Source organism: Narcine bancroftii, chromosome 7 (genome assembly GCF_036971445.1).
Source record: "Narcine bancroftii isolate sNarBan1 chromosome 7, sNarBan1.hap1, whole genome shotgun sequence".
NCBI lineage: Eukaryota > Metazoa > Chordata > Chondrichthyes > Torpediniformes > Narcinidae > Narcine > Narcine bancroftii.
In genome coordinates, this window is record NC_091475.1 from 193,277,327 (window position 1) to 193,301,734 (window position 24,408).

The 24,408-nt window shown below is 42.8% G+C and overlaps 1 protein-coding gene across 5 annotated transcripts in view; it reads left to right on the top strand.

Moving 5' to 3' along the window:
- mgat4a (alpha-1,3-mannosyl-glycoprotein 4-beta-N-acetylglucosaminyltransferase A) overlaps positions 1 to 24,408 on the top strand; it is a 282,181-nt gene that overhangs the window by 166,551 nt on the left and 91,222 nt on the right. For all 5 annotated transcript variants that reach the window (XM_069891861.1, XM_069891863.1, XM_069891865.1 and 2 more), the window contains exons 5-7: positions 13,100 to 13,146; positions 15,294 to 15,407; positions 20,151 to 20,226. In XM_069891861.1, the coding sequence (XP_069747962.1) occupies positions 13,100 to 13,146; positions 15,294 to 15,407; positions 20,151 to 20,226 (237 nt within the window). The remainder of the gene's footprint in view (positions 1 to 13,099; positions 13,147 to 15,293; positions 15,408 to 20,150; positions 20,227 to 24,408) is intronic.

Sequence of the window (24,408 nt, forward strand, 5' to 3'; positions counted from 1 at the left end):
ATTCATGTCCACTCTCAAATGTTTGAGAAAGAAGGTGAAATTTGGAAGAAATCTGATCCAATTGTTTCGATATTTTTCCTAAGCTAACTGTGGAATGAACATGTATTTTAACAATTATTACTTTGAGGATATTACACTTGAAATTACATATTTCAAGCCTTAGTGATTATGTTACTGGTCCACTGATCCAAGGAGTTGGGTTAAATCCACAAAAGTTGTGTTCTAATCTCAGCAGAGAAAGATAATTTAATATTATTTCTCTTTTAAGAAACGAGTGAACAAAATAATTTTGGCCAAGACCCACATTCATTACTTTCAGCTTCTTTATCTCAGAGTCCATGACCTTTGTAACCCAATAGGTTCATAATGCCTGATAATAAAGGAACATAACATCATGGAGTTCTGCACAACAGAAACAGGCCCTTCGGCCCAACATGTCCATTCCAACCAAGCTATTTGTCTATGTTCAGCCCATGTTCCTCTTGATCAGTGGTTTTCAAACTGCCCCCCTAAATTCTCATTCCATCTTAAGCAATCCCTGTGCCATAAGTGTTCTGTGATTAGTAAGGGTGGGATATGGGTGGAAATAAAAAGTTTGAAAACTACTGTTTTAATCGTGCCTCATTGACTGGTTATGTGCATGGTTTCATAATTCCAAAGGAAATGGGCCAATGACAATTTTTCTCAAGCAAAATATTTCAGTGACAATTGGGTCTAGAGCAGTGATTCTCAACCTTCCCTTCCCACTCACATACCACCTTAAGCATCCTTTACTAATCACAGAGCAAAGAGATTACTTAAGGTGGGATGTGAGTTTAGGGGGGCAGTTTGAAAACCTCTGCTCTCGACCTTTCACATCAATGTACTTGTCTAAAAGTCTTTTAAACATTTCATTGTCCCTTCCTCTGGCTGCTTGTTCCATATAATTAACACACACGGTGTGAAGAAAATTCCGCTTGTATATCTTACCCCTCTCGCCTTAAATCTATGCCTTCTAGTTTTGGAAGTTTTCTAGTTTTAGCCCCTACCCTGGGCTACCGCCTTTCACTCTGCCCCGAAGTTCCACCTTAGCCTCATAGGCTTCAGGGAGAAAAGTCCAACCTATCGCCTCTCTTTATAATTCAAACCTTCTAATCCTGGCAACATCCTTTCTGCATCCTTTCCATCTTAACAATATCCTTCCTTTAGTTGGGTGACCAAAACAACGCAAAGTACTCCAAATGCATTCTCAGTAATGTTGGAACGTGATGTTCCTGCTCTGGCACTCAGTGCCCTGATAAACGAAGGCAAATGTGCAAAAGGTCTTCTTCACTACCTTGTAACCTGTGTTGCTACTTTAATGGAACTATGCACTTGTGTCTCCAAGTATCTTTGTTCGAAAACACCCCATAGAGCCCTACCATTCACCTTGTAGATCTGAAGTAAAAACACTGTGACACTGCAGATACTGTGGTTAAACCAGGCCAGAACTTACAAGGTAAAAACATGATGCTGGAGAAAGTCAGAAGATCAAACAGCGAACTTTATATAGCAAAGATAAAGATACATTTCCAACATTTCAAGCTTGAGCCCTTCATCAAAGTATGAGCAAAATTCACTTGGAGTATTATGTGCAGTTTTGCTAAGGCTTCTGAAACATTGGTTATGTATATTTATCTTTGCTATATAAAGAACACTGTTTGATCTGCTGAGTTTCTCCACCATTGTGTTTTTACCTTGTAAGATCTGGCCTGGTTTAACCTTGTAAGTTCTGGCCTGGTTTAACCTTGTGTAACACGACTGATTGCACTCAGAGACAAGTGAGGAGTATTAATAGCTTCCAATCAATAGCTGGTAGACACAATGGTCCTCAGGTGAATCTGAGGTAAAGTGGGAGAACCAGCATTTATATTGGGGTAGGTGAGGGTGGAGCCAGCCATTGGAACAATACATAGGCAGTGAATTCCAGTTTACTGCATTCATCCCTTCCTTCAGAATAGAACCTGTAGGTGAAAAATAGAGACCATATATTAAAAAAAATAGTTCACAAATATTTACAAGTTGATCCTGTTGGGGTCTAGATATTCTGGTTGAGTGCCTCAGTACTGGAGGACTTTGGATTTCCTGGACCCCCTGTGGTACAGGGTTACTGGGCTCGAGGGTTCCAGCGGAGTAGATTGACCCAATTTCCGAGCTATGTCGTCCAGAACCCTGGGTGGGGTACTTGGTAGTTCCTGGCTTGTTTGTGGCATTGGATCCTCCGTTCTGGTAGATGCCAGATCTCTGATCGAGACCGTGTCCTTTCTGTCATGAGGGTATGCCACGTAGGCATATGTTGGGTTGGCGTACGGCAGGTGCACCTTCTCGATCAGGGGGTCTATCTTGCTCCTCCTCATGTGCTTTCTCAGGAGGACTGGCCCCGATGCCATCAGCCAAGCTGGGAGAGTAGTCCGAGACATGAATTTCCTCTGGAACATAAACACAAGCTCATGAGGAGCTGCGTTGGTCACAGTGCAGAGGAGCGACCTTATGGAGTGGAGCGCGGTGGGTAGGACATCATGCCAGTGTGAATTTGGAAGGCCTTTGGACCGGAGAGCCAATTTCATGGTCTTCCATACAGTCGTGTTCTCTTTTTCAACTTATCCGTTCCCCCGGGGATTGTAGTTCGTCGTCTTGCTGAGGCAATGCCTCTTATGAGCAGACACTGGCATAGCTCTTCACTTATAAATGATAAGCCCCAGTCACTATGGATATAGCTGGGATACCCAAACAGGGTGAAACTAGAGTGCAAGGTCATGATGGGTATGCAGGTGGACATGTGTGGGCAGGGGATGGCAAATGGAAAACGTGAATACTCTTCGATGACGTTGAGAAAGTACATGATTCCATTAGTGGAAGGGAGGGGACCCCTGAAATGGATACTGAGTCGTTTGAAGGGCCTTTATCTGGAACACTTTGTCAGGGAGGTAGAAGTGTGGTTTGCACTCTGCGTAGACCTGCCAGGACCTGGTCATTTCCATGATATCCTCATTGGTGTAGGGCAGGTTGGATGCCTTGATGAAATGAGCCATGCGAGTGATGCCTGGGTGGCAAAGCTCATCGAGCACTGACCGCAACTGGCCAGTGCTTGCAGAGGCACAGCTTTCTCTTGACAGGGCATCTGGTGGTTCATTGAGAGTACCTGGCCTGTAAGCTATGACATAATTATAGGTGTCGAGTTTGATCCTCCACCTAGCGATCTTATCATTCTTTATTTTGCCCCTTTTTTCATTTATTAAACATAAATGCCACTGATTGCTGGTCGGTGAGCAGTGTAAAGTTTCTGCTGCCCAGATAATGCCTCCAGTGGCTTGAGGTTCTCTCTCCACAGATGGATTTTGAACCTCATGGCCTTGTAGGGTGCAGGAGAAAAAGGCAACCAGCTTTCCCACCTGATTAAGGGTAGCGGCCAGAGCTACGTCAGAGACATCGCTTTCCACCTGGAAGGGTGCATTCTCATTCACCGCATGCATGGCGGCCTTTGAGATATACCTCTGAACATAGTCAAATGCTGCCTAGGCTTCAGTCGTTAATGGGAAGGAAGTGGATTTTAAGGGGGGTCGCACTTTATCCACATAGTGAGGGACCCATAGGTCATAGTAAGAAAAGAAGCACAGGCATCTCCTTAAGACCTCCATGATCTTTGGGATTGGGAGGTCTAACAGGGGGAACATTTGGTCGGGGTCAGGGTCAATGATGCCATTCTCCACCACATAGCCCAGAATCGCCAGATGATTAGTCTGGAACACGCACTTACTGGAGTTGTACGTGAGTTCAGGGCTTTGGCTGTGTGGAGAAACTTCTGAAGGTTGGCATTGTGGTCTTCAAGAGAGTGTTCATAAATTATGACGTTGTTGAGATAATGAAAGGTGGACTTCAATCCGTACTTGTCAACCATTTTGTCTATCTGTCTCTGGAAGACCAAGACCCCATTAGTGATACCAAAATGGACCCCTCTGGAACTGATAAAGTCATCTGTCTGCCTCAAATGCTGTGTAGGGGTGGTCCTCAGAACGGATTGGCAACTGATGGTATGCAGCTTTCAGGTCGAATGGACCCGATACTGTGCAATTTTGTTTACCATGTATGAAATTCGAGGGAGAGGGAACGCGTCCAGGAGTGAGAAACCATTAATTGTTTGGCTATAGTCAATCACTAGCCTGGACTTTTCTTCCCCTTTCACGACTACCACCTGGGCTCTCCATGGGCTGTTGCTAGGCTCAATTATATTTTCTTTGAGCAGCCGCTGTGTCTTGGCTCTAATAAATTCCTGGTCCCATGCACTGTATCACCTGCTCTTTGTGGCTATTAGTTTGTAATTGGGAGTCAGGTTTAGAAACAGTTGGTGGGGGGGGGAATCAATATTTAGGGTGGAGAGACTGCATGTAGTGTCCGGCTTTTGGGACCTTCCGTTCTGCACCGTGATTGGAGGGACTGCCAAAGAGGTTAGCATAGAACCCAGAGCCCTTCAGCTGTGCATCAGCCACTATAGCTGCCGTGAATATTGAACAGAAGGTGGGATATAAAGGTTATTATTCCCAGTTGACAGTTTGCATTGAATAAGCTGCATTATTTCGTAAAGTTGTCTATGGTCATGCTTATTTTGGTGCTTCCTGAGCTTTCTAAAAATGTAGTATTCCTTTATATAGGTTACGGCAACTTTGCAACCATGATCAATTTCTTTTTTTAATGCTTTTTCCTCTGACATGTTATTACTAACAGCTTCCAATCTTTTAAAATCTTGAATCTTTTAAAATGTGCAGAGCCCAAAATAACCAATTGGGAATTGATAGTGCAATATTTTGTAGTGATTTTACCATCTGAAATGCTACAACCTTTGATGCTAACAACTGGAACATTTCAGAAAAGATGTTTTTTTCTTTTGGTGATACTATCTGAAAATGTTTTTGTTGTAGACATGAGGATGAATGCAATTACAAAAGGTATTGTTACGAGCCCAGAGGACTCCAAAACCTAGCAGCAATAGAAATGCACCAAGACAAATGGTCTTAAACAAAAATTGCTTTTTTTTTTAAACATAAAAAAGGATCAAACTTAAAATTATTACTATTAACTTAACCCCCTTCTAATTCTAAGCACATGTGTATATGTTCAGGAAAGTTAATTGCTTTACTAGTCCAATCATTCACTTCTTACTCCTTCACGTTTACCAGTATCGGGCAATTTTTATATTGAGCACAGAATTTAACATTTATGAATTTTCACCAGGCTCTGGTGCTTGAAGGTAAATGGTTACTGCTCAGGAAGGTTCTTGTTGGGTTCAGAGGGATATTTGTTGCTCATTGCGCACACACACGAACTGATTTCTTCCAATCAGTCACTTCAGTGTCTTGCAGAAGAAACTTGCCCCATCATGGGTTTTCCAAATGATAACCTCTTCTTCCAGGTCACCACAGAGTTCCTCTTGTTTCCCTTATTTTAGGGAACACAATCTTAAATTGGCACTGAAAAGCCCTCCTCCAATCCTGTATTGAAGTCCTCCATTCACTGTGGATGACGACCTTCACTAACGCAACGGGCAGTCCTTCTCTCTTTCAATCTTTTTATTCAACAGCCAGTCTTTGGTATGACATCAGATTGCCATGCTGTGACACAAACTGAACTCAAGCATCCTGGCCGAACATGGCCCTAATTTTGACACGCATCGAGCCTTGTTGAACTTGGATTAGTTTGCCAGGCTGGCTAATTGCTGACTCTTTCCATCTTCCACTTCAGCTTCCCCTGATATCTCCTCATCTTCACCGTATCTCCCGCATGTGTTCACCTGGCTTCTCTTTAAATGCTCCAATGTTATTTGTTTGAATGTGCACTCAGGGTAACCCAGTCCATACAGATTCCCCTTTAATTTTCCATTGGATGTACTAGAGCATTGGTTCCCAACCTTTTTCTTCCAACTCACATACCACTTTAAGTATTCCCTATGCCATAGGCGCTTTGTGATTAGTAAGGGATTGCTTAAGGTGGGATGTGAGTGGAAAGAAATAAATTTGAAAACCACTGTTTTAATCGTTATGTGTATGGTTTCATAACTCCAGAGGAAATGGGCCAATGACAATTTTTCTCAAGCAAAATATTTTGGTAACAATTGGGTCTAGAGCAGTGGTTCTCAACCTTCCCTTCCCACTCACCTACCACCTTAAGCTATTCATTACTAATCACAGAGCACCAATGACATAGAGAATACTTAAAGTGGTATGTGAGTTGGAAGAAAAAGGTTGGGAACCACTGTACTAGAGGATCAAGCATTGACAGTTACAAACTGCATCAATCAGACTGCAAAGCAATGGGCTCAGTCTCTCCAACAGTGAGCTAATCTTTTCCAGATGCATTGTATTCTATAACCTGCTAAAGATGCTTGCTTTGTAAGGCAGAATGCATTGAGGAGGGGGCTGTACAATCAGCCAATAGGTGTGCCTGACCAAACAATTATATACAGCAGTGGTTTACCATCTTCACTCCTTGTTTTTAAAAAGAGACCAGCGGGGTGAAGTGGAAATTGCAAAGTTACAAATTTAAAAGTCACAAATACAATCTTTTAGTGATCTGGTCATTCACTGCGACCGTCATAGCACCGGTTGTGGCTGCGATGCAGCGGCGGGGTCCTGGACGGTATCGGGTGCCGGTATGTACTCATCCGTGTTCAGCTGGTGGGTCGGCGCTGATGATTCCGGTGTATCTTCCCTCGGGGCAGAGGCCAGGGTACCAGGGATCAGGTGCATCATGTTTTTTCAATGTAGGGGGGCTGTGGAGTGATAAGCAACGGTCTTCAGGGCCCCTGAGGAAGCCAAGTCCCTGCCAGAGACAGTGTCTTCATGTCCGTAAGGGAATGCCACCTAGGCTTATTGGGGGTTAGCATGGTGGAAGTTGACCCTTTTGACGAGGAGGGGTCAGACTTATGGCTTCCTGAGTATGCCGGTAGTGTGGTCCCTGTCACAGATTTCCTGGGAAAGGAAAACATATGTTCATACACTGTGACATTTGTGGCAGTACATAGCAGGAACCTGATGGAATGGAGTGCCTCCGGGAGGACCTACTGCCAGCGGGAGACTGAGAGGCCCTTAGACCACAAGGCTAGGAGGAATGCCTTCCGAAATGAGGCATCCTCCCTCTCCACTTGCCTGTTTCCCCGGGAGTTTTAACTAGTGGTCCTGGTCGTAGCAATGCCTCTGGCCAACAGGTACTGACACATCTCATCACTCATAAAGGAAGGGCCCTGGTCACTGTGGATATAACTGGGGAAGCCAAGCAGAGTGAAGAGTCTGCGCAGGGCCTTGATGACTGTGGCAGTGGTCACGTCCGAGCAGGGGATGGCAAATGGAAAACAGGAGTATTCATCAATGATGTTAAGAAAATACACATGGCGGTCAGTGGATGCCAGGGGTCCTTTCAAATCAACACTGAGTCACTCAAAGGGGTGGGTGGCTTTAATTAATTGTGCCCTGTCTGACTGTTGGAAGTGCGGCTTGCACTCAGTGCAGCCCTGGCAGTTCTTTGTCATGGACCTGATCTCGTCGATGGAGTACGGCAGGTTGCGTGCTCTGACAAAATTTTTTTAAAGAACCTGGTAACTCTGGGGTGACAGAGATCATTGTGGAGGTTTTGCAGCCAGTCGATCTGTGTGTTGGCACAGGTCCCGCAGAACAGGGCATCTGGCGGCTCATTAAGCTTCCTGGCTGGTCCAAAATATAGCAATTATAGATGGACAGTTCAATCCTCCACCACAGAATTTTGTCATTTTTGATTTTACCCCACTGCTGATTGTTGAACATGAACGCAACTGCGTGCTGATCAGTCAGCAGGGTGAATCTCTTACCGACTAGGTAATGGCACCAGTGCCACACTGCCTCGACAATGGCTTGAGCCTCTTTCTTGACTGAGGAGAGTCCACTCTAGGGGCCCTGCAGTGTACATGAAAAAAATGTGACTGGCCTGCCTGGTTAAGGGTGGCCACCAGGGAGAAGTCTGATACATCACTTTCCACCTGAAATGGGGTGGATTCATCCACAACATGCATTATGGCCATGGCGATATCTGCCTTAACGTGACTGAAGGCTGCACGAGCCTCCAGCGCCGGGGGAAGGATGTGGATTTGGTGAGGGGGAGGGCCTTTTCTGCATAATTTGATAATAAGAAAAGAACCCAAGGCATCTCTTCAGGGCCTTGAGGCTGTGTGGAAGGGGAAGCTCTCGGAACAGCTGCATGCTGAATGACTCCATTCTCCATGACACAGCCAAGGACGGTCAAGTGAGTTGTATGAAATATGCACGTGGCCTTATATTCAAGGTTAAAGAGCTTGGCTGTTTCGAGAAATTTCTGGAGATTGGCTTCATGGTCTTCCAGGTCGTGGCTGCAGAAGTTGACGTTATCGAGGTAAGGGAAAGTGGCTTGCAACTCATACTGATCCATGTGGTCCATCTCCCACTGGAAGATCGAGACACCATTCATGACAATGCCATATACTGGCAGTCCTCTGGGCAGATAGGGAGCTGGTGGTATGCTGACTTCAGGTCAATGGTTGAAAGGATCCGATACTGAGCAATCTCTGGTTCACCATGTTGACAATACATTGGAGGCTTGGTCAATGACCATCCTATTCTTTACCCCATTCCATACTATCTCCAAGGCCTGATGCTGGCTTCAATGATCCCCTTCTTGAGTAAGTGCTGTATCTCTGCCCGAATGAAGGCCCTGTCCCCGGCGGTGTACCACCTACTGGGGAGTATGGGAGAACTGAGGGATTTGGGAATACAGATACATAATTCCCTGAAAGTGGGATGACAGGCATATATGGTTGTAAAGAGAGATTTTGGCCTATTGGCTTTCATAATTCAAAGTATTGAGTATCGGAGTTGGGATATTATGGTAAAGTTGTATAAGCCATTAGTGAGGCCAAATTTGGAGTATTTTGTGAACACACTGTCCCCCCCAAGGGTTCCGGATAAAGGATTGTGTACCTGTACCTTTATTCCCTGGGGCATAGAAGAATGATGAAAAATTTGGTAAAGGATTTTTAAAATTACGTGGGGTTTGGACAGATTAAGTGCAGATCGGCTTTTTCTATTGAGGGTAGGTGAGATAGAAGCCAGAGTACATGTGTTAAGGGTGAAAGGGGAAAAGTTTAGGGAGAATATTAGGAGAACTTCTTCACACAGGGAGTAGTGGGAGTGTGAGACGATATGTCAGCTGACGTGATGAATGCAGACTCAATTTTTAAATTTCAGAAGAATTTGGACAGATACATGGATGGGAGGGATTATGGAGGGCTATGGGCTGGGTGCAAGTCAGTGGGACTGTGCAGAATAATAGTTTGGCATAGACTAGAAGGGCTGAAGGACTGTTCTATGGTTCTAACTGAATGGAAAGAATTTGTAATTAATACATTTCCTAACTGACTCAATGGACCACCTGCTCCATTTGCAACCATAATTTGGAAATATATCCATTACTCCCTTCATTTCCCTGAAACCACCACCCAAAATCTAATGGTGAGAACATTGAACCTGCAGCTATCGTGGTCTTGGTATTTTCCAGTTCCACACTTCCTCTTTCTGCTGCTCAATCCACACTCATGCCACAATCTTCCCTCAGCTTGTCTATCAGATCCATTCTAGACTAGTTGACCACTACCACTGGGTCGAGTTGCAGAATTTTGTAAGCTGGGAACCCCAGGAAATGTGCCATTCCGTTCATGCAATAGGATTTTGAAACAGTGTAGGTCATTAGAAATAAATACCAGCAGGGGTAAGAGCTGGGAGATGTAGTAACAGACAGTGCCTGACAGAAGGAAATATGAGCAGCATAGGTTAGGGAGATCAAAATAACAATAAATCACTTGACAACAGAAGGCAAAATTGGGGAAGGAGTAAGTCCAAGATTCATTTTATTGTCATGCAATAATGCATTGAAAATGTAGCATGCTTCATGTGCTTTTAACCATTGTAAGGCAAAGAGTCGTCATTAGGAAAAATAGACATGGTTAGCTGGTAAGAATGATCAATATAAAGACAGAGAAGAATGATCAATATAAAGACAGAGAAGAATGATCAATATAAAGACAGAGAAGAATGATCAATATAAAGACAGAGAAGAATGATCAATATAAAGACAGAGAAGAACGATCAATATAAAGACAGAGAAGAATGATCAATATAAAGACAGAGAAGAATGATCAATATAAAGACAGAGAAGAATGATCAATATAAAGACAGAGAAGAATGATCAATATAAAGACAGAGAAGAATGATCAATATAAAGACAGAGAAGAATGATCAATATAAAGACAGAGAAGAATGATCAATATAAAGACAGAGAAGAATGATCAATATAAAGACAGAGAAGAATGATCAATATAAAGACAGAGAAGAATGATCAATATAAAGACAGAGAAGAATGATCAATATAAAGACAGAGAAGAATGATCAATATAAAGACAGAGAAGAATGATCAATATAAAGACAGAGAAGAATGATCAATATAAAGACAGAAGAATGATCAATATAAAGACAGAGAAGAATGATCAATATAAAGACAGAAGAATGATCAATATAAAGACAGAGAAGAATGATCAATATAAAGACAGAGAAGAATGATCAATATAAAGACAGAGAAGAATGATCAATATAAAGACAGAGAAGAATGATCAATATAAAGACAGAGAAGAATGATCAATATAAAGACAGAGAAGAATGATCAATATAAAGACAGAGAAGAATGATCAATATAAAGACAGAGAAGAATGATCAATATAAAGACAGAGAAGAATGATCAATATAAAGACAGAGAAGAATGATCAATATAAAGACAGAGAAGAATGATCAATATAAAGACAGAGAAGAATGATCAATATAAAGACAGAGAAGAATGATCAATATAAAGACAGAGAAGAATGATCAATATAAAGACAGAGAAGAATGATCAATATAAAGACAGAGGAAGCGGACACCATTGGTTAGAAGCACTTGCTGAAGAGTGTACTCCACACTGCAAGGCTTCATTTGTGACACAAAATATCTAATTCTGTTTTGAAGTGATGGAAAGCTTCGTGGACCTCAAGAACAAAGCCTAGAGCAGTTTGTTAATGCCATCTTATAAATAGTGTCAGGGAGTTTGATAAATAGAATCATGGAATCTATTTGAAGTTTGCAAGAATTGCTGGTTTGCAGTTAATTTTAACTGTATGTGAGGCAGGCAAGAGGTAGATTTTTGACATTAGTTCTCAATCTGGTGAAAAACGGAAAAGGTAATATTCTTCCAAAATCCAATGAACTTTTCTTGAATGCCAATTGTCACAATTACAGCTGCAGTTGTTTCCAGACGTCCCCAATATTCTTGGAGGAATGATTGTGAGGGTTACATCTTTGTAAATGTCCCAGTTATTCCTGCGAGAGGAAACTCGTCTTGAAGTGGTCAGATTAGATGAGATTCAACTTTATTGTCACTGAGCCAAGTTCAGATACGAAGCCGCTGAAATGCAATTAGCACTAACCAGAAGTACAAAGAATAGTGCTATTTACAAGTAACGGCAGTTAAAAGCAAGTGCTCCAGCAAACAAACAAAAATATAAAAGTACTGACAGTACAACATGGGTGCAATACTGCTCAGTGGTGTGTGATGCAAGGTTCAGCAGGGTCACAGCCTGTGGTGGTACACCACCGGCCTACTGCAGGGGGCAACCTCTGTACCTGCAGGAGTGTAAGGGGGACAGGACAACACCTGGCCGCCTGTCAATCAGTCAACCTGAATGGATCAAGCCCCACCCGGTTGGGTGTCAATCGCCCTCTGTGATATAAGCCTGCGCCGGCCTCCGAAGTCTCAGTCAGAGTTACTGCAGCAAGAGCTAGCCTGTAGAAGTCTTTGTACAGTCTTTACCTTGTGTGTGTGTCTGATTCTGTCTAACAGCGCACCACACTGCCTCAGGAAAAAAACTATTTCTGAGTCTGCTGGTTTTGGAGCAGAGGCTCCTATAGTGTCTAATGGATGGAAGGAGACTAAAAAGTTCATAGATAGGATGACATGAACCCTTGATAATGCTTTTCGCCCTGCTTAGGCAGCGCTTCTGATAGATGTTGTCAATGGTGGGCAATACAATTACAATAGCTGTGTAGTTTTACAGCATAATGCACAGGGAGGAACAGAAATGGCATTAGGAACAGACTACTGCTGCTAGTTAAATTTTTAATTAAAAAAAAAAATTTGGACATACAGCACGGTAACAGGCCATTTCGGCCCATGAGTCTGTGTTGCCCAATTTACAACCCATTAACCTAACGTTTTGAGCGTTAGTGCACAAATGATTGGTTTCTTTTGATTCTGTACATTGGTTACACTGGGTGCTGTGGTGGTATGCGGTACTGCAGGCATGACCTCGCTGGACTGGGCAAGCTGGCTCGCCTTCTGTACCTGTAGCTCCTCCCCATAAGATCCCTAATAATGGCTGAGAGCCCTAGTCTTCTCCCTCGTACCTGCCTTGGATGTGAGCCAGTAGCGTGTAGAGGCATGCCAAGGTTTTCTGATTAATAAAGCTTTTAACTACCTGCTTTGTGTCTGTGAGTGGTCATTGATTGTGCCACAGGTCCTTTACCATTCCAGATATTTTCATTCTTAGGCCTGCTGTGGGAGTAGTTTCTTTAAGCAAAACCATGCTCGAAGGGGAATTTCACCTTGTGCTGATTACACCTAGGTAATCGATTTTGAGTTGATAGCCTTCAGTATAGCACATTTGCAATCAAAAATTAGGTTTATTATTTCAGGGCAGGAAAAAAAAGGTTTTGATCACAATGTAGTAAAACCTCCAGTTTCCGCAACCAATGGGGATTGGATGATGCAGCATAAATTAATTTTCCCGTTGCTTGAGATTGGGTGTTGTGTGATTTTGCATAGCCTGCTAAATTAGTTTCTTAAAATGGGATTTCTGCTCCTGGGGAGGAGTGCCAATTTTGAACTTTTGCATTTTTACCTATTTATTTTCTGTGGGTTTTTTTTTTGCCAGTTGCTTGAAGCTGTTGATTGCTTGAATTTCAGATAATGGGGATTTTACTGTATTTTTACTTTGTTTCCACAGACCGATCTCAATCACGTTCATGGTGTCCTGGATGCTCTGGAAAAAGAGTAAGTGAGACTGATTCCCAGTGCACTCTCCAGTTGGTTGTATGTGATATTTGAACTGCTATTGATTCCCACTAAATTATTTAGTGTTTACATAGAGAGAAGATAGCTCTGACATTTCTAAATATCTATTCTCTGTTTCACTGAACAGATCTGAGAGCACCGTGCCTTGCATCTGCTATTAACTATGGAAATGCTTGAAGGCATCTCAGTTCCGTTCGATGTGCTTTGTATATCAAGCAGAAATCCCATTTTAAGAAACTAATTTAACAGGCCATGCAAATATTGGATTGGGCGTTCATTTTCTGGCTGCCACTTAGGATGTTGCAAAGATGAAATGAAGTCTCTTGCACAATCAAGGCCAGAATTTGCAACCAGTGGTGATGCAATGCTGTTTACTGTTGCCCATCCAGGAAAACACCCACAGGGTTAGCCATCAAGCTTAGTAACCACTCTCACAAAAGAATCCTCACAACAAACAACAGGAAGAAAATAACATTTTTATTTGAATGCATTACCTGACGTTACGGTTCTGTATACGTGTTTTTTAAAATAATTTATTTCTCCTGTAATTATAATATTCAGGGTTAATACAGTAGCATCACTGATAATTACTTCAATTCAAGTCTATTCCAGTCCTTCTGCAATTTGGTATCGAAGAGTACCTTTAGAAAAGGAAACCTTTAGAAAAGCAGTGTATAGATCACCTGTAACTGGATGCAATTGTTAACATGCAGAAATCTTAAACTCAATGCCAATTATTTTCACAGTCATTTCCTCGACAAAATCTGGGCATGTTGTGACAGATTATAGATATGATTTTGGGAGATAAATCTGGGCAGGTTTTTTAGTGTAGGTCACATACAAACACTATAAAACAGATCTTATTTAAAATTCTGGAGCTCTGCTCAAGCCAGCCAGGCTGGTTCTAAGAGCCTTTGCAAAAGCTTTGGGGAGGGCCTATAGAGACTTCACTAATGGATTGTTGTTTTGAAAAGCAACAGATGAAAGAACTTGGAGGAACAGGTTTGGAGCTACAGGCTGTATGGGAGTGCTGCTTGCTGTTCTAAGAACGTCATGTGGTTTTTGCAAGCAGAGAGGGAGTCAAACAGGCTTTTCTCAGAGGGGGGAGAGAGAGAGAGAGATCAGTTCTACAGTGTTACAGTGAGCAGCAGTAGCTGGAACTGGAACAGGACAAGCTGGAAAGCTTGTGGAAAACCCCATTTTGAAGACAGGCTGCGAATGCTTAGTTCATCCTGGTCAAAGCCTTTGTAGTCCCTACAAGAGGAGAGGACTGGCTACCTGATGTTTCACTTGAAATAAGAGAAACAAAATGAACTCTGTGGTGACCTGAAAAAAAGAGGTTATCATCTGGAAAACTCTGAGGGGGCAAGTTTCTTTGGCAAGACACTGAAGTGGCTGATTAAAAGGAATCACTTGTGGGTGTCCAGCAAACAACGAATCTCTCTCTGAAAACCGACAAGAACCTTCCTGAACGGTAACCATTTACCTTTCAGGCACCAAAGCCTGGTGAACTTTATAAATGTTAAATTCTGTGCACAGTATAAGAATTGCCTGCAACCAGTGAACTTGGAGGAATGAGAAGTGAGATTGGAATGTGAATCCAAGAACTTTTCTAAACTCACATACACATTACATACACGCGCGCTTAGAATTAGAAGGGGGTTAAGTTGGGTTAGTTATGTTAATAGTGATAAGTTAAAGTTCTGTTTTCATATTTAAAGAAAATTAAAAGCAACTTTTGTTTAAGTAACCACTTGTCTTGCTGGTTTTTGGGGTCCTCTGGGTTCGTAACAATGTCGTTGAACTTTTCATTCAACCTTTCTTTTATTAACTTGGTGATTACCAATCATTTTTTTTGATATTCATGTATGGGGAGATGTTCCTCCTCGCATTAAAATTCAACCTGGTAGTTTCTGGATTTTTCCTTCATGAGATAGGCAAACATTGATGGGGAGATAATTTCGTGAGTTAGTAGTTAGATCACCTGAGTTTCTGGAACTCTAAGATCAGGATGGGTACCTGGTTGGGATTGGTTTTAAATTTCTGTTTCAAAATGTGTTGGGTAAACTGAAAGTGTTGTTTTGTCAGCATCTGAAGCAATAAACATTGCTCTGGTCTATCAACAGATTTTCCATAGAAATCAGTTCAGGGTTAATAGAAGTCATATCACCACGTGCAGTTTACTATCCAGATTTGGCAAACTTGAAGGAAACCTTCGGAGATACAAAAGAGCGCGTCAGGTAAGTCTTGAAAGCCTTTCTATCACTGGTCAAATCCCAAGTTGATGAGCATAGGTCCGATATATTAATACAAAATTATTGTATGAACAGAGATTTGTAGGGCATGGAAACAGGCCCTTCAGCCCATCAAATCTTTGCTGACCCATTGACACTGATCCTGTGTTGTTTCCATCCTTTATTTTCCTTGCATTCTCATCAACTCGCCGCCAGATTCCACCCTTCACCCATACACTGGGGACCATTTAGTGACCAATTAACCTATCAACCCGTGCTGACAAAATAGTTTTGTAAATGAAGTTGCCACTCATTTGAAACTGCATTTGCTTAATTTTAATGAAATGGTACGGTGCTTGCGTGGTTATTGAACAAAAGGATATTTCTGTCTAATACACCCAGAGTTGTTCCTGTTGCTTTTCAGATTTGTGGGTTAAATTAATCTGCTTAGACATCAATTGGAAAAACACCGCTCATTATTAGTCAAGCCAGTGGTACATTTTTGCAGAAAATGTTTGCATTCTAGGAAGCCAAACTAAATATACATTTTCCCAGAATAACATTTCAAAGCACATCAGCTTTGAAAGGCAGTGGTTGTATGTTGTTAATAAAAGAACATTGAGATGTTAACAGTTCTATTACTGTTCTTTTAAAAATGTAAGATATTTGAAGCAATTTTTCTAATTTCAAGCGCTCTGCTGAAAATTATATGCACACGCACCCGCACAGGCACACGCACAGGCACGCGCACACGCACAGACACAGACCTGCACCCGCACGTGCACAGACACACGCACACACAGACACAGACCCACACACGCACAGACACGCGCCCACGCCCGCACGCACCCGCGCACACACACACAAACTGGAGCTAATCGGTCAAAAATTTATTCAAGAGAGAGGTTAATCACAATCCATTGAATCTACTCAAGCCTAATTTTGTTTCTTTTCATAAATGATTTCAGAAAAGGGCATTCATTTTTCTATAACCTGTGATCAAAATTCATTATTCATCATGTTCTGCTCATATTATTGAATCCAAAATCTCTGCAATTTCCTATTTCTGATTGTTTGTAGAAATCAGCTTCTAATCACGAATCTGGTTTGACCGTGTTGTTAAATGCTTTATGAAGGTCTAAACAGGCTACATCCACTGCCTTTCCTTCAACTCCAGATTGGCTTCTTTTGAGATAGATCGTAGGCTGTTGTTCACAAAGCAAAAAAGAAAAGTGGCTTAAGAACCAACATCCAATATCAATTGAACTTTGGGTCTAACTAGTACAGGACAGAACCAATTACAACTATTTTTGTTCCCTTTGCTGCAGGGTTACAAGAGTCATAGATTTCTACAGAACAAATGGGTATTTCAGCCCACCCATCTACGACACCTATTTGCCTCCATTAGTCCTGATTCCCTTCCCTATCCAAATGCTTTCTACCCTCTTCTACCACTTAGTCTGGCCACTCCTTCCATATACTGTACCTACCATCCTCTGTGTGGAAAAACTCCCCTAAGATCTCCTATAAATTTCATCCTTCTCATATCAAATGTATGCCCTGTAATTTAGACCCCTCACCGCAGGAAAAAGACTCTCTCTATTCCCCTCATAACCTCCCTTCGGACACCCCTCAACTTCCAATATTCCAATGAAAATAAGCGCAGCCTATCTCCCCACTTCGTGTAATTAAAGCACCCCATTTCAGGTAATGTGCTGGTGCACCTTGTCACATTGTCTGATGCTATCACCTCTTTCCTGTGGTGCAGTGACCAGAGCTGTACGCAGCAGTCCTAGTGCAGCCTGATAAGTGTTGTGTTGCAGCTCTAGCCCGTGCTTAATAGCTTGGCCTATGAAGATATGCAGACAAAATGCCGCCTTCCTTCTCCATCCACTTGTGTACCTGCTTGCAGGAAAAGAACTTGCAGCCCAAAGTCTCTCTGTCATGGCAGGGGCTTTGGGAATGCTGACGAGCAAAGTGTATCTTGCTAGTATTTGCCGTCATAAAAAGTAGCCTATTGAATTGCTTAGCAATAATAAAGACCTTCCTTTCATTTGTACACGTTGGCCAGTTTTGCCCTCACCAAAATGAATTCGTTGAACATCCACTGCTGAATAAAAGACTGTAGGATGTTGGTGAGTTGAGCTGGGCAGGTACTCAGAACAAATTCATCAGAATCCCATCAAAATCGACAGCGAAATATGTTCATTTAGCACCAAAGAGCAAAGCTCGTAAAAGAAACGAATTTTTTTAAATTAAAAATTGCATGAAATTTAAAATATAAGGAATTTAGATTATCAGATTTATTTAGAATAGATCAAATATTTCAGAATCTGCCTTGAACAATATATTCACACTCCTGTACTAAAAAATACAAGTTACAAAATACGAGAGCTATTTTTGCAAATGTTTCCTGCTTGAAGTCAACAACAATGTAAAGATTTTTTTTGAAATTGCATTAATTTTAAATCTTATTGGGCAGTACGGTTCGTGTAGCAGTTAGGACCATGCTATTACAGGGCCAGCTGCCTGTGTCTGCATGAGTTTTCCCAGGGGTCCCCATTTGCACCCACCCTCCAAAAATGAACGGATTTCAAGGTAAATTTGGGTGAAATTGTGTGGCACAGGTTGGAATTGGCTACCGCTGCTGTAAATATATTTAAAAAAAATTTTTTTAAAGGTGAATTGATGTCATAGTTGTACCAGATATTCTGTTCTGCTATGCATCGAACATGGGCTAAATTCACAGTGTACTGACAATAACCACACCAGCAGTGTGAGTATAAGACAGCTTTAATAAACTAATATGTACACTAAGAGGCCTTGTCTCTCTGCAAGACGAACCTGAAGGCTAGACTTTAGACCTGGACTGCTTTATATCCAAGGTCACCGGTGTGACCCCTGGTGACCTAGTCGTGTAATTACATATCACCACACACAGGACTCTTGAGGAGAAGAGGTTACAGAAATCTGGGTTGTAATCTTATCGGATTTCATCAGTTTTCAAAAAATCAAGGAGAATTAATAGGTCCATTGAGATCAACTATTTACACTGACTGAAGACTGGGGTAAGGTGCAGTGTCTAAAAATTGGAGGCAGCCCCCCCCTCCCCCCCAAGAGAAACTAAAGTAGAGTTTTGCACATAAAAGGGCAATGAAAATACTGGATGTCTCGTGTCTAAGGCAGTCATTCATTTGAAGTCTGACATGGATGAATTTTCTTAACTAAGAGCATTAAGCGATTCAAGACAAAGCCAGGTAAATTAGATTAGAATCAGCTTGTCAAACCACTGCCAACGATTGGTTCAATCCTGACCTCAGGGGGGCTGCTGCCAAATGCATACATGCTGGAGAAACTCAGCCGATCCTGCAGCATCCATCAGAAGTAAAGGGTAGCCAATGCTTCAGGTGAGCGTACCTAACGAAGGGCTCAGGCCAGAAGCGCGCGTTACTCTTTACATCCTACGGATGATGGTTGACCTGCTGAGTTTCTGCAGCACTTTTGTGTATTGCTCTCGACCGTATCATCTGTCGACTTTCTGACTTGGGGGCTCCCTGTGTGGACTTTCCATGTCCTTCCTGTGATGTCTTGGGGTTTCTCCAGTTTTACCTCACTTACTAAAGACATGCAGGTCGGTAGGTTAATTGGCCACTGTAAATTATCTCTGGCACATAGGTGAGTGGTGGAATTGGGAGGAGGTTGATGAGAATTTGGGGAGACGAAAACAGGATTAATGTAGAATTGGTGTAACCAGGTGGCGGATGGTGAGTATGGGTCAAAGGGCCTGGTTGCATGCTGCGTGTTGTCGAGACAATGACTCCTGTGGATCTTCTTTTGTGTCAGATGCGGTTTCCTGACTTCTCCCTTTTCCCATGTTACTGTGCAGTGTTGCTGGAGTGGCCAGCCTTTATGTGGAGCAATGTTGAGCAGCTATTTCCATTGTGAATTCTATCTAATTACACGAAAGTGGGAAGGTTTGAAAGGTGACCCTTGTTGAGCGTGCGAAACGTGCATCACAAGAATTGTTTGAAGCTTCTGATTTCTGAGAAAGCAGAAGGAAGAAACGACCTCCCTGCTGGATACAAGACTCTACTTCCTCCGGGGCATGCTGACTTCAGACATGGTTTTCATCTCCACAAAATTAGATTTCAGATTTATTGTCAGAGTACATGCTTGCGGGTGAGGCAGAATTGCCACTTATTGGCAGTGCAAAAAAAAATCTGTACTCAAAGTACACATGTAAACAAATAAAGAAATGAAAATAAACTGTAATACAGAGAGAAAAAAAATCAATTAAAAAGTGCAAAGATAAGGGTCTTAAATGGGTCCCTGATTGAGTTTGTTGTTGAGGAGTCTGATGGTGTCCCTGAATCTGATGGTGCGAGTCTTCTGGCATCCACACTTCTTTCCTGATAGCAGCCGCAAGAATAGAGCATGTGCTGGGTGGTGTGGGTCCTTGATGATTGCTGCTGCCCTCTGACGGCAGCGTTCCCTATAGATATACTCCATAGTGGGGAGGGTTGTGTTCTGGGCTATGTCCACTATCTTATGGAGGGTTTTACACTCAGGAGTATTACCAAATGGTGATGCAGCCAGTCAGCACACTTACCACCACACATCTATAGAAAATTATTTCTAGTATTTAACAACCTATTTAGAATTTACTTCCACTGGATTTCATTTTTATTGTGTTTCTGTAATTAGCCTTTAACATCTGTTCAGTCAGAGCTAACTTCTACTGTTTTTCAGATGGCGAACAAAACAGAATTTGGACTATTGCTTCCTCATGATGTATGCCCAGAGAAAGGGGATTTATTATGTTCAGGTAATGAATGCCTCCATTGCCAATACACTTTAACAGTAACTTTCTCTAGCCTCTGCAATTTCAATGCTTTTTGTCTTCAGAGGGATGAAGGAACTAGGTAGGAGATTTACTCAGTACCAATGTTGTTGCATTAGTGGTTGCCTGAATGACCCACAGGATGGTGGATTCTACCTGTGCCATGCTAGGGCTACACGTTGGACCATGGGTCTATTACCACAGTGATTCGATTCTGGATCCAATTCAGTCCCTCCCTGCTGGAAGAACTCATCAGGACAAGCAGCACTGGTGGAAGTAAAAGAAATGTTGATATTTTGGGGATGGAGTCTTCAAGACTTCCAGCTGTCCATTGAGTTCTTCCAGCAGGTTGCTTCTTTACTGCATCAGTAGCCTCTTCTCTCTCAACCCCTCCCCACACTGGGTCAGGTCTCCACTACAAGGGCATGTCATCTTAAACTGTAACACTGTTAGCGTGATGCTATTACAGAGGCAGCGACCTGGGTTCGAATCCAGCGCTGTCTATAAGAAGTTTGCACCTTTTCCCCGTGACCTGAGTGGGTTTTCCACGGATGTTGGTTTCCTCCCATCCTCCAAAAAAACACACAGGGTTATAATTTGGGTGGCACGAATTTAAATTACCAAAATCAGCTTCTCCCGTGTTGTGAATAAAATTTAAATTAATTTTAAAGTTTCTGATGGTTAGTTTTGATGCAGCACAAATGGAAATCAAGGAGTCCTTTCTCTGCTTGGGTAGCGCTGCATAAAGCACAGAATGAATTGAGCTTGTTGGTCATCTCAGCCTAAACAATACAATGTTCACTTAGGAACAAAATTTTTATTAACGTCGGTTGTTTAAATAAACACAACATGCTGAGTTTCTTCATAAACTTGTTATTGGACAAGTTTAATATTTAGTCATGAGCAAACTGACCAAAAGCTTTCAGAAATAAATAACAAAAATCTGTGAACATCGAGGTTGAAGTAAAAACACACTAAGCTGGAGAAACTCAGCAGGTCAAACAATATCCTTTGTGTAGCAAAGGGAAAAATACACAACCAACGCTTCAGCCTTGAGCCCTTCATCAAGGTATAGAAGAATGTCAGCAGGTGTCTGATCAAATGTGTAGAGGGGGAGGGGGGGCAAAGGCAAGAGGTGATAGGTGGAGAAGGGAGGGAAGGGACAGCAGCGATCAAGGGGAGGAAGGGTGGCTGGGTGAGTGGAGGGGGAAGGGAGGGAGGAGAACTGGAAAGAATCTGGGGGGGTGGGAAGAGGAGAGCAGGTTAGCGTAAACTAGAAAAGTCGGTGTTAATGCCACCTGGTTGGAGAGTGACCAGATGGAAAATCCGATGTTGTTTCTCCAATTTGTGAGTGGTCTGGGTGGGAGGGAAGAGGAGAGCAGGTTAGCGTAAACTAGAAAAGTCGGTGTTAATGCCACCTGGTTGGAGAGTGACCAGATGGAAAATCCGGTGTTGTTCCTCCAATTTGTGAGTGGTCTGTGTGGGATTACAAGTCATCCCCAACTTACGACAGTAATTGGGACCGAAGGATCAGTTGTATCTTGGAATGGATGTAAGTCGGAATTTTGCCCGCATGCATGGAGTACAAAAGTTTTAAAGCAAACTTTTAAACATTTTTTATTGTAGATTTTTGTTATATTTGACAAACTATAACAGGATACAGGGCATGTAAGAGCCAAAATATGCATACTTACCTTGTTATTCGGCGCCTCAGGGTCCAAACGCTTGGTGAGGCCATCTTGATTCCTCTATGCATGTGATAGTCTTCGGTTGATGCATGCGAGGTGGGTTCACGTATTGGAGTTTGGTTGGTGCGTGCGAGGTGGGTTCGCTTATTGGAGTTTAGTTGGCGCATGTGTGGTGGGTTGGTGTATTGGAGTTTAGTTGGCGCATGCGTGGTGGGTTGGTGTATTGGAGTTTAGTTGGCACATGCACGTTGGTTCGCGTATTGGTGTTTGGTTGGCACATGCGTGGTGGACTCACGTTTTGGAGTTAAGGGCATGAATTCAATATCATCAGGGCACTTAACTCTCCTGCATGTGCCAAACAAACTCCAATACATGAACTCACCACACATGCACACAGGTAGAGGTGCCACAAGACTCACACAACCAGGTTCAGGAACAGCTGCTAACCCTCCACCATCAGATTCCTCAGCAACGAGCTCAATCAGGGACTCTTACTTTTGCACTTTATTACCCTGGGATGCCAAATATCAAGGTAAGTACGAACATTTTGGTTCTTGTATGCCTTGTATTCCTGTTATAGTTAGTCAAATATGGCATAAACTGTGTCAATTTTATATATATATATTTTAAATTTGGTTGTATGTGCAGATGGATGTAAGTCAAGTAGGTCATAAATCGGGGAGTACCTGTAGTAAGTACAGTACATCGACAGACATGTGGGTAAGGGAGTGTGACTCAGAATTGAAATGGTTGGCTACTATGAGGTCTCTTTTACTGTAGCAGATGAAGCAGAGGTGCTCAACGAAGCAATCTCCCAATTTCCAATGTAAAGAAGGCCACAAAGGGAGACCAGATTCAGTAAATCAGTCCTGTGAATACACAATTGAAGTGTTGTTTCGCTTGAAAGACCTGTTTGGGGCCATGGACTGTGGTAAGGGAGGAGGTTTGGGCGCCAGTGTGGCACCTCCTGCGGCTACAGGCGAAGGTGTTGTGTTGGGGGCACCTTTTCCTGTGGCTGCAGGAAGCAGTCCAGATCTTCCAAAATGTCTGCCTTCTTCCCCTCCACCCCATCTACTCAGCCCACACCCGCATCTCCAACATTTCTCACTCATCTGCCCTGGCCCCCTCTGCCCCAAATGCAACAAACATAGAATCCTCCTCATCGACACCTACCACCTCACCAGACTCTGCATCCTCCAGAATTTACGGCACTTACAACAGGATCCCACCACCAAATACATTTTCCCTGCTCCTCCCCTCTTTGCCTTCTGTAGGGACCGCTTCCTTCATGATTCCCTTGTGCATTCATCCCTCCCCACCAATCACCCATCTGGCACCTTCTCCTGCCAGATTTGCGCATACACCTCCTCCATCACCATGGTTCAGGCCCGAAACAGGCCACTCATGTGAAGCAACACTTCACTTGTGCATCCACAGGACTGATTTACTGCATCCGGTGTTCTTCTCTACCTCGGAGAAACTGGTTGCAGATTGGGAGATCGCTTCATTAAGCACCTCTTCTCTGTCTCCTACAGTTGCAGAAACCTTCCAGTAGCCAACCATTTCAATTTGGAGTCAGGCTTGCATGTCTGTCTATGGCCTTTTATGTACTATCCCACCCGGACCACCATAAATTGGAAGAACAGCACCTGATTTTCCGTCTGGGCACTCTCCAGCCAGATGGCATTAACATCGACTTTTCTGGTTTCTACTAACCTGCTCTCCTCCCAGCCACCCCCTTCCCCTCCCTTTTTCTAGTTTTTCCAGTTCGACTCCCTCCCTTCCCCCTCCACTCACCCAGCCATCCCTCTTCCCCTTGATCGCTCCCCTTCCTCCCTCCCTCCCTTCTCCACCTATCACCTCCTATCTTTGCGACGACCTCTCCCCCCTACTCTTTTGTTCAGATGCCTGCCAACATCCTTCCATACCTTGATGAAGGGCCTTAAGTCTGAAAAGTTGGTGCATGTATTTTTTACCTTTGTAATATAAAGGACACTGTTTGACCAGCTGAGTTTTTCCAGCTTTGAGTGTTTTTACAAAAGCTTTCAGGAGTGTTTTTGAAAGTGGGAGGGTTTAAAAAGCATATTGAAGAGGGGAATGAGGAGGAGAATGGAGCATGTAGCATCTCTAATGGTCAAAAAATGGCCTGAAGTATTTCATAGAAGTCCAAAGGCAAATCAGTTGGTGTAGCGGTTAACACGATGCCTTTACAGTGCCAGCAACTTGGGTAAGAATCCCACACTGTCTGTAAGGAGTTTGTAAGTTCTCCTCGTGGCTGCCTGGGTTTTCCCCAGGGGCTCTGGTTTCCTCCCGCTGTTCAAAATGTACTGAGGGCGTAGATTAATTGGGTGTAAGTGGGTGGCAAGGACTCATGGGCTGAAATGGCCTGTTGCCAAGCTGTACGTGTAAATTTTTGGGGAAAAAAATTAAATTTAAGTGTAAAATTTTTTAAATCAAAAATGGTCAGAAACCATCCCAT